This window comes from Oratosquilla oratoria, chromosome 18, assembly GCF_046742065.1.
Source record: "Oratosquilla oratoria isolate Oo_2021 chromosome 18, ASM4674206v1, whole genome shotgun sequence".
Lineage (NCBI taxonomy): Eukaryota > Metazoa > Arthropoda > Malacostraca > Stomatopoda > Squillidae > Oratosquilla > Oratosquilla oratoria.
This window is the reverse complement of record NC_134794.1, coordinates 58246225-58257753: the sequence shown is the minus strand read 5'-3', so window position 1 is coordinate 58257753 and position 11529 is coordinate 58246225. Positions and strand designations below refer to the sequence as shown.

At 41.4% G+C, this 11529-nt stretch overlaps 1 protein-coding gene across 2 annotated transcripts in view; it reads right to left on the bottom strand.

The window, feature by feature from the left end:
* Positions 1–1571: 1571 nt before the first annotated feature.
* The window catches only part of LOC143035275 (uncharacterized), a 45213-nt gene continuing 35255 nt past the window's right edge, over positions 1572–11529 (bottom strand). For both annotated transcript variants that reach the window (XM_076202130.1, XM_076202131.1), the window contains 6 exons: positions 9995–10124; positions 8080–8215; positions 5481–5573; positions 5143–5277; positions 4637–4845; positions 1572–2705 (listed from right to left, as the gene is read on the bottom strand). In XM_076202130.1, coding sequence (XP_076058245.1) covers positions 2564–2705; positions 4637–4845; positions 5143–5277; positions 5481–5573; positions 8080–8215; positions 9995–10124 — 845 coding nt within the window. In that variant the 3' untranslated portion in view covers positions 1572–2563. The remainder of the gene's footprint in view (positions 2706–4636; positions 4846–5142; positions 5278–5480; positions 5574–8079; positions 8216–9994; positions 10125–11529) is intronic.

Sequence of the window (11529 nt, the reverse complement as noted above, 5' to 3'; positions counted from 1 at the left end):
CCATTAATGCTCTATCTACCACCCTTTCCCATGTGTACTTATGCTTGACTTTCTTCCTAAACACTGTATATGTTATCAAACTCTTTCTAGACACATCTCCACCATCAATTCTCCACTACAATTTTTTCCTGGAACTCCACACTTCCCAACCACTCCGTCTATTGGTTCATTTCCTACCCTAGCATTAAGACCTCCCAATACCACTACATTGATATTTCTCCCCAATTCCTCCATGCACTCATTTAATTCTATCCAAATAAAAACCCTTTCCTCTACACTTTTCTCACTACCAGGCCCATATGCATTTACAAAAACCCAAATCTCCCTTCCGAGTTTCACCTTCATCCACATTAATCTTGAAGAAACCTCCTTCCACTCCACTACCCGCTTACCTATCTCTTCACTTACTAGTATAGCCACCCCTTCTCCTCTCTTCACTCCCGAGATCCTCCCAACTACACTCCCTAACCCAAACTCAACTCTCCCTTTCAACTTCGTTTCACTCAACACATCCATCTTCTCACATACTGTCTACCTCTTCCCTTTTACTCTCACCTGTACCATATCCACACACATTGAAAGACCCAAACCTTAGGGTACTGGTTGGAAAGCTCCTAGAGCCTATTATGCCTTTACTTTTTTTTTAGGAATTTCCCCTTTGGGGCTACAGGGAGAGGGATGCCTAGTCCTATCCCTCCCCGTTTTTGTTGCCTCATATGACTCAAGTGGAAAGACTTGGTGGCAGTATTCTTTTCCCCACCACAGGGTTAGGCAAAGAAAGGAAATTAATATTTAGAGAAATGGTGCAGGAGAGTAACAAGATTGGGAAGAAAGCATAACGGAGGGACAGTTGCAGTATAATAAAGTATCATTTCTCTATGAAGAGATTTCCTCTACCACAAAATGATATGTGGCTCTGGTCCATACGGGTACACCATAAAGACCCTAAAGTATCAGCTGCATGCTACTTAGCAGCTTTTACATACATACATATACCAAGGCTTTTTCCCCCCTACAAGGGAGGTAGCCAAAAAGGAAAAGGCATAAAATCATTCCCACCCATTCCATCCCTGAATACACTCCACACCCCTCCCTCTCATCTTAGCACCTCCTAGCTTTTAACCCCACAATAACATGCAGCCAATACCCAATCAGACACCAAGTGTCAGCCCCAAGGAGCTGCATCTTGAGAAGAAAGTGAGGGGGTTGATGGGGTTTGAAAATGGGCATCAGGGAAATTATTCTCTCTGCCATCCATCTTGTAGGACCACCAAAAGCAGGTACCCATCATTGGTCCCATAAAACAATAAATGAAGTTTTTTGAAACTTCTAAAAGCCTCCATCAGAGGCTGACAGATCTTAAGTGGTCAACAGGAATTTGGTGAGTGTCTCAGTTTAGTATGGCCTACTTAGGAGAGTTGAGTTGAGCAACAACTGCTCTGATTGGCTAAGAGCCTACAAAATCAAAGCAACGTTAGCCTGATCTTGCCTTTGGTCAGGATAGTCATCCTGCTGGCATGGAGAGCCAGATGATACATGAAAAATGCAGGGAAGAGTACAAAACAGATCTCTCCAATAGAGGAACATGGTCAGATTCCTTTTACTAATCTTCACATGATAGAAAATGGATTGAAATATGTTTCCTATACTGAAAACTCTCAATTCACCAAAAGGTCAGATCATCTTTCTGGCACAGAGGGTTTCATTGGTTTCTATTTAATGCACGGTCAGAGTGAAGTCGCAGTAAAAATACACAAGGCCATTGGTTGTATCGTGATCACTAAGTTACAATGCACTTAACATCTTTCAAGATTTTACTATATTCCATAAATATGCAATCTGTAATATTTCATACAAAGCCCTATAGTGTTTAGGCACCAAAGTACATTGTGTTTTTAGTCCAAATCTATATACATGTAAAATAATGCTAAATTTTTATTCCTGAAGTAAAACATTCAGTTTATATATGACAGGTTGTCATTTTACCAATCCAAGACTCAAGTATCTGAGTTGCACAGAGGACCATTCCATATGTAAAGAAGGATGGCGTGTCCAAGGCATACAGACCAGACCCCCTGCCCTTCAGTAGTGGGGATGGGCAATGGGAGGGTTCACAACAGCAGCAACAAGAAAAGCAGAATGTATGGTAGTATACTAGCTGTTGTACCCTTTCTAAGCCAAAATGGCATAGGAATTGTTTCAATTGATTGCAACTTTAACAAAAGATCTGGCAAAGCATCAAAACTGCATTTTACTTTGCCCTATTCCAGAATGATATTTATTGGTTTCTTCAATTACATACTGTTAAAACTCCAAACGATGTATCATACAAGCACCAAGTCAATGAAGCATTACACTTCAATACAACACTATGCTGCAGTGTGCCCCATTTCTTTATATATAATGTGGCATTATTTAATCTATATATTTCTCTCTTACTTTCAACAGAGCCCAACTTCCTATAGACTGCAACCCCGTGCCCCAGCTTATCACACATGGCCACAAATATTTATATCTGCATCAGCTGCAAGCTTATTCACAATTTGTATTTTGTTCCATTTTGTTATTTTTTCTTCTTCCCTTTCCTCTTGCGTGCATCAGATGGCTGTTGGTTGTGCTGGCCTGTGCTGCTACTGGGTGGAGTATAATTTTTCCCAAACTTCTCCCGACATAAATTGTTGAAGAATTCTTCCAAATCAGGATCACTGTGGGAAAAAGAGTAAATATAACAAGTTCCCATTTTTTTTTTTTTTTAATACTGAACCTAATTTCACCATATCTAATCTGATCTGTCTCCATGTGTGGTATGTATATCTGGGGCATATGCTGTCTGAAGCTGAGCCAGTTCTGTGTTGACACAGATTCATTAGTCTTAACTTAACCTTAGGTGACTCAAGGCTTCAGCTGACCAGAGTTTGAATCCCTAGAGCTGACAAGAAAATTAGCATCAGTAGAAGGTTGAGGAAGGACGGGAGAGGACAGAAGATAGGGGTGAATGGAGAAGGGCTGTGTATGGATGATGCTATGATGCATGAGGGGATATGTATGAGAAATAAATTGACGCAGCCTGAAGGGATTTCTCCCTGTCTTATCCTTTTCTGCATGAGGGGAATTAATGAAGCAGCCTTGCTGTGTATGTGCTGTGTCTTGCAACACTGCTTCTGACCCAGGGCAGTGGACAGGATGCAGGGATGACCCGTCATCCAGGAGGTGCCAAGATGTGAGGGAAGGAAGAGGGTGGAGGGGAGGAGTATGTAGGGGATGGAATGGGTGGGAGTGGTTTCTATGCCTTTTTCTTTTTGGCTACCTCCCGTATAAGGGGGAAAAAGCCTTTGGTATATGTATGTATTTTTGTAGGTTTCAAGAGAAATAGGCTGGCAATTGATGCAAAGAGAAGATTATACAAAGGGGTGATTGTGCCAATAACACTGTATGGGACGAAGGAGAAGTTTAAATGTGCTTGAGATGAAGTGTCTGAGATATATGGTTGGGATTACAAGGATGGATAGAGAGAGAAATGAGGTGAGGAGTGCAGGAGTTGAAAAGGAGATGACTGATAGGGCTGATGAAAGAGTATTGGGATGGTTTGGACACATGGAATGAATGAGGAGAGATAAGCAAAAAAGGTGTGGAAAGTAGATGTGGATGGAATGAACTTGAGGGGATGACTGAGGATGAGATGGATGGATGGGGTGAAAGGGGGTTTGATCAAGAGGGGAATGTCTATTGAGCATGGAAGGGAGAAGGCAGGGGATAGGCATGCGTGGAGAATGGATGTGTATAGATAGTTTGATGCAAGGAAAGGAGGGGATGGGGGAGTGGGGAGTGGTTGATATTCTGATGCAGCCCAAAGGGATTTCTCTATTTTCCACACGAGGGGATGGACATGGGGTGGGGGTGGGGGTGTGGGTGTCAGCAATTAAGTGAAGTTGCCTTTCTGTAGATGTACTGTGTCTTGCTGCATTGTTTTTGACCTGGGCAGTAGGCAGGAGACAGGGATGACCCTTCATCCATGAGGAGCTAAGATGAGAGGGAAGCAAGGGTGGTGGATGGGAATGAAATTGGTGGGAGTGAGTGGCTTTGGCTTGGCTACCTTCCTTATAAGAGGGAAGAAGCCTTTGGTATACAGATAGAAAGGTTTCATACCTACATATTATATATCATTGAATCTTGTCTAGATAGTATGATATCTTATCCAGACAACATTCAAAGCCTATCATAAGTACATTCTACCCTGATGCTAATGCCCTTTGTGTATCTACCCAGAAGAAGGAAATTCATGCCAATGTGGCAAGAGAAGATAAGCTTGGCTCTAAGGCTTCCCCTAAGATTTCCCAACAACCATCATCTGGGATACACTGAACACCTAATCTCATATGCCCCGCCCTAGCTATACCTAGATAACACAATGTTTCTTGAGTTAATTAGGGGTCAACCCAATGGCTGTTGCCAGTTACCTGGGGGGCATAGGTCTCCTGCAAGAAATCTGGGGAAACAGATTAACCTATGGGCTAACTAGGTGGCTGTAGCAACGTTTCTTGTGCCATTGGTTTCATGCAAGAGATCCAGAGCAATGGATTGATTAAATTATGCACTATCCAGTTATTCAATTTCCCTTATTGATGTAACTACTCACCTTGGGAAATCATTGATGCTATTCTTGCCAGCAGGTGTTTTCTTGCCTGATACAATGCGATACTGAACACTATGAGTGTTGGCTTGAAGGTGCTTTAGATTTTCACTTTGACAAGCAGCCCACTCACTGATGTCGTACACAGCACCTTCCATGCATGCATAGTAGCGCCATCGTAGACCAAACATCACACTCTCAGCCCAGATGTCTCCCTGTAAAGAGAAATATTTTAAACCACAATAACTCGCTTCTTAATCTCTTCAAAATATTCACTTGCTTTCCTTTGCTAATCTGACCTTACAAACTTTTATACACCCTTTGAGCATTGTACCCAGGGATAACAACACCCAAAGCTTACTTCAGCAGTACTTTTATTCTGGACACTGAAAGGGAATTTCATTCAGCCAAAGAAAACCCTATCCACAACCAAAATATCAAACCAATCAATACTTTTAAGAATCTTTTATGAAGATTGAGGCTACAAGTCATTCTGACACATGGTTGCCTACCTCCCTAGATGCATGGTGAATATTGCAATCATTGCACAGTCGGGCAGCATAAATAGGTCTTGGGAGTTTGGTCCGGCGATGCCGTTTATTACAGTTGGTACAGCGAATGGTATTGGCAGCCTCTTCTAGTTTCTCCTGTAACAAAAATTAGTCATGTGGTGAGGAATGTCCATAGGAATTGAGTGGGTTGGCAGTTGTTCTCTGCAACTATGTAGATACAACTAGTTATTTATACACAAGACCTCTTCACCCTTCCAGTATGCTTGATACAATTAAACACAATAAAACATCTGACCTACACAAGAATCCATCTATATATTTCCTTAATCAACACCAACCTGCAAACGAGTGAGGAGCGAGGCCAGCTCTCCCCAGGCGCCCTCCATCTGTGTCTCCTCCTCCAGCTTGGCATCATACTCACACCTTCTCTCCTGCAAAGATAAACATTACTAAATATGTGATCAATAGAAATGCAATACTGGGGCACGAAACACTTACAGAATTTACATATATACCAAGAGGCATTTCACTCCTTAGAGGAGAGAGTAGTAGACAAAACACACACACCCTACACCAATCCAATTCATTACCCTTCCCATCTTAGCACTTCATGGATGAAGGGTCATCCATACCCTCTGAGCAAAACAGTGCAGTTGCAACAGAGCCTTTCCGACAGAGCTGGTTTACCCCATCACTTCATGATATGGCAACCCCTTGACTTGTTCACTTGAAATAATATATGGAACATTCCAATAAATCCACTGCATTCATTGTCCCCCTTTTCTTTCATACAGTGGAATTATACATGTATTCCTCTAAATCCACCCTATACTTCTATTCCTTATACACATTTTCTCTTAATAATTTCTGTGTACTACTCCCTTCATCAGATATTCCTTACGGTAACCACCTAATCCATGTGCCATACAAACTCTCATCTGTTTCATTAATTCTGTATCTCCTTTTTTTGCTATGCCCCAATCATTCTCCTCTCCCATCAGAATTACTCCCCTGGCATCTCCCAGTACCACAATCAAAGCCCTACTATCCTCAACATCTTAGATAAAAAGAAAGTGTGAGAGAGAGTGAGAGTATACATACATATACCAAGGCTTTTTCCCCCTTACAAGGGAGGTAGCCAAAAAGAAAAAGGCACAAAATCATTCCCACCCACTCCATCCCTGAATACACTCCACACCCCTCCACCCTCCCTCCTATCTTAGCACCTCCTGAATGACGGGTCATCCCTGCACCTTGTCCACTGCCCTGCCAAGACACAGCACATCCACAGCAAGGCCGCTTCATTAAATCGGCAACCCCCCCCTCTCCGTCCCCCCATTGCATAAAAGGAGAGGACGGGGAGAAATCCCTTCGGGCTGCGTCAAATTTTGCTCACACATACTACCTCACCCCCCATTCCACCTCATGCTATTACAACATCATCCATATACAACCACTCTCCATTCACCCCTGTCTTCTGTCCTCTCCCGTCCTTCCTCAACAGACATTCCCCTCTTCCCCAAAGCCCCCTTATAAAGGAGGTGGTGGCCAATCAAGGCATGCATCCACCCTTCACCCATCCCACATCAATTTGTTTTTCCCTTTTATCTTGGCTCCTCCCACCCATCTGGGGTATTGGCTGCATGTTGTGGCGGGGTTAAAAGCTGCTCAGTAGCATGCAGCTGATACTTTAGAGTCTATATGGGGCGCTCCTATGGACCAGTCACACATCATTTGGTCTGTGGTAGAGGAAATCTTTCTTCTTAGAGAAATGATGATACTTTATTATATTGTGACTGTCCCTACGTTATGCTGTCCCCCCACTTTTGATACTGTCCTGTACAATTTCTCTGAATGCTGTTTTCCTTTTTTCTCTGGACTCTGTGAGAGGTATTACAGATATATGGGATAGGAGGAAAGCTGTTAAGAGCAGTCAAGACTTTTTATGAGAGTAGTAGAGCCTGTGTTAGAATTAGAAATGGAGAGTGGTTTGAGGTAAAGTTGAGACTTTCCTAGGGATGTATTATGTTTCCTTGGCTGTTCAATTTATACATGGATGGAATGGATTGGGGGATTGTATATGGTTAAAGAAAATGGAGAAAAGTGAAAGATAAGCCAATTGTTGTTTGCTGATGACACTGTGCTTGTAGCAGGAGGAGCCAAGATGAGAGGGAAGGAGGGGGGTTGATGGGAGTGGAGTAAGTGAGGATGGAATGGGTGGGAATGGATATTATGCCTTTGTTTTTTGGCTACTTCCCTTGTAGAGGGGGGAAAAGCCTTTGGTATATGTATCTTAGATCTTTATGGATGAAGAACCATCTCTGTCCTCCATTCATTGCCCAAGTAAGAAGCAATGCAGCAAGGCACAGGAGGGACTGACAGGCAAAGCTGGTTTACCCTCACTGCTTCATTACATGGATGCTTCTTCCACTCTAGAATTGACAGAGCAGACAGGGAAATATTTCTTTAGGCTGAGTCAATTTACTTTCTATTCACAACCCCTCTTGCCCTCTTCTTTTCCTGCTCATCAGGCATTCCTCTTGTACACAAGCCCCCCCCCCCCCTTCACCCTATTCATTCATCTCATTCTTGGACTTTCCCTAAATTCACTCAACCCACCTCTTACTTTCATGCTTTTCTGGTATTACTTTAGACCATAAGAATGAAGGAGACTGCAAGAGACCATAAGGCCTACACTAGGCAGCTCTGTATTCTTTCTTCACTCATTCTTTCCATATGACCAAACCATTCCAATATTCCTTGATCAACTCTATCTCAGTTCTCCAATGCCCCCATCTCCCTCACCTTATCATTTCTCACTCTCCCCATCCTTGCTACTCTTATCATACTTCTTAAAAATTTCAACTCAAACATATTTTTGGCTCATCCCGTCTGCCTCCCTTATGAAAAATCCAAAAAATATGAGGAACTTCATACCGGTTGACCAATGAGTTCAAAGGCATGGGCAAGGATTTTAAAGGCTTCTTCCGCACCAGGTTGTTTGTTTTTATCTGGATGTACTAAGATAGCTTGGCGCTTGTAGTATTTCTTTATATCATCATCATTTGCATCCCTGAAATGAAGAATATCTTATAAATCTAATACAAAATATCAGTATATCCAAGCAATAAAACAAGTGCATACAAAGATGATAAATAATATATCTGTCGTTTCCTTATATGAAACAGAATAATTATCTCCAAGTAAAAAATGTGGTACTGAATATCTAAATCATATATATATATATATATATATATATATATATATATATATATATATATATATATATATATATATATATATATATATATATATATGGAGGAATCAAAACTGGTTTTGTACACATGTTTGTGTGTGTGTGTGTGTGTATTTACCTAGTTGTACCTAGCTGTATCTTACAGGAAGGGGAGCTACCATATCAAGGACTTCCATACTACTCATGATTCTATAGATGCTCCACAAGTCTCCTCTTTCTCTTCTTTGTTCCAGTGTCTGTAACTTTAGTATTGACAATCTCTCTTTGTATGACAGTATGACAATCTCTCTTTGTATGATAGTATGACACTTTCTTTAACAGTTTTGCATCATCAGCAAAGAAGTTCATGTAACTGTCCACACCCTTGTCCATGTCCTTCACATAAATAGCAAACATTATTGAAGCCAGTACTAATCCCTGTGGAACTCCACTTATCACCTCTTCCCAAATAGAACCCTTATCTTTGAGCACTACTCTCATTTTTCTTCCATGCAAGAAATCTTCCATCCATTCCCGTAGTTTACTTTGTACCCCTCCTATGGTTTTCAGTTTTCGTAATAGCTTTCTATGTGGCACTTTACCAAAAGCTTTTTGTAGATGTTGGAAAGCACAATCAGCCCATCCATTTCTTTCCTGTATTATATCTAAGTCTTGAGTAAAAACAGGTCAGATTTATGGCACATGATCTTCCCTGTCTGAATTCAAACTGTCTTGGGTTTAGTACTTTGTTCTCCAGATGTTTTGTCCATCCATTTTTGATAACTTCTACACAAATTTTTGCTATGGTACTTGTAAGGGAAACCAGTCTGTAATTAACTGAGTTTTTCTTGTTTCCTCCTTTATATATTAGTACAATGAAGATGTTGTAATGCAAAGGAATGTTTGTTGTTCAATGACCCCTGAAACAAATTCTTTCAAAACTTTTATTTCCCTCTCTATGTCCATAATTCTTCTCAAGTTACCTCTTTCTTATCTAAATCCCAAAAATGGTCTTTCTTTGTAGATTTCTAATAATCTCCTCATGTCTGATGGAGTCTCTAAGCTCATGTTCACGTTTTGTTTTGCTGCTCCGCCACCAGGGGTCTCATCTGGTCTGTTTTCATTCCCTTCCATCTTCTTTCAACACTCACTATTTTCACTGTATTAGCTTACCTTAGCACTCCCCATTTCCCATTCAACGTAAGTATTCTGTAATTGTATCACTGTAAGATGTTTAATTTTTAAAGTATTTCTCAGGAGATCCAATTTACACATGTTGTCACTATGATGAACGGAGTGTGTGTGTGTGTGTGTGGATTTACCTAGTTGTATTATATGGGAAGGGGAGCTATGCTTGTGGTAACCTGTTTTTGTATCTCGCAAGATCAAGTTTGTTCTTAAATTCTTCTACTGTGTTTGCACATGCTATTTCTTCATCCAATTTATTCCATGTATCTATCACTCAGTGTGGGAAGCTGTTCTTTTTCATGTCTCTTCTGTAGTTATCCTTTTAGAGTTTCATTGCATGTCCTCTTGTTTTTCCTCTGTCCCACTTTAATAAGCCCTCTCTATCAAGTGTGTGTGTGCGTGCGTGTGTGCGTGCATGTAATGACTTACCTGGTCACCCCTAGAATTGAATAGGGGTCTTTCCCCCTGCATGCCAAGAGCCGTTTCATTGCTTCTTCTCCAGTAGTGGGTAAACCAATGTTGCAGTCCAGGCCTTTTGAAGACTTCCGCTCACCTCGCCCTAATTAGGGCAAGTACAAATAGGTTCACAGATTAGAACCATGAGGGTTGGCCAATGAAATTGTCTTAAGGTATGGTATATGACTGCCAAATTTAATTACCATCATCACAGTTTAAAACATAAAAGAATATGTTTATGACTGGAATGTTGATGAATGTCAATGCTTGCATTTGAAAACTAACATAGATACAAGAAAAATAGATTATGATGAGCAGCAAAGACTGATACCTTGCCACATTGACAAAATATATACATACATATACCAAAGGATTTTCCCCCCTACACGGGGGGTAGCCAAAAAGAATAGAAACCACTCCCACCCATTCCATTTCCCATACATTCCACTCCCCTCTTCTCTTTTCTTTGTACCTCTCATATAATTCCCTCATCCTATTTTGTAACCAATATGTGAAAACTCACTTCTCTTCTACAACCTTCTTTGCTTCCTCATCCCACCACTCACTATGGCGGTGGACTCATCACCCTGGTCCACCACTCCATCTGTTTTGTGGACACAAGTGCCACAACCAAAATTCTCCTCCCTACCACAGATAACACAACAGAAATCCAATCCATTCGAATCCGCACAGGCAACAAATCAACACTGACAATAGTTAACATGTACATTCCCCCCCAATCATCCCCCACAGTTCCAGACACCTTCAGGCCTCATTTTAGCCAACTAGCCTCAATCCCCAACCTGATCATGGGTGGAGACTTCAACGCCAAGTCGTCTGCCTGGTATGTCGACAACCCTGACACAGACAGAGGGCTTGATATACCGACTCAGTTTGACTCATTGACTATCATGAACAACACACATAATCATACACATATCCCACACCAAGCCCTCTACACTCCCTCCTCTCCTGATATCACCTTTTGCTCCCCCTGCCTAACCCCAACAACATCATGGAGAGTGGTCGGAACCCTTGGCTCTGACCACCTTCCAATCATCATCACCACCAAAACAAGATGCACCCCAGTTGGCCACAGACACACTTACACCAATTACAAGAGAGCTAACTGGGAAGCTTTTACTGAAGAGACAGGACAACATTTTGAAACACTTAACAGTACACCAATCACAAACATAAACAATGCTGTGCACACTTTTAATACAATCATACAAAATGCAGACAAGAGATACATCCCTAGAGGCAACAGAAAATCACACAACCCCAACTTCACACCAGAAATCCAAAGCCTCATCAGACAACGTGACACACTTAAACACGGTACCCCCACACCTATCCCTCAAAACATAGCAGACCAAATACAAACACTAAACACTGTGATTGCCAATAAAATACATGAGCAAAAAACACAAAATTGGCAAAACTTTATCAATACACTTGATCACAAAACAAACACCAGCAAATTGTACAAAACACTCAACAGCATT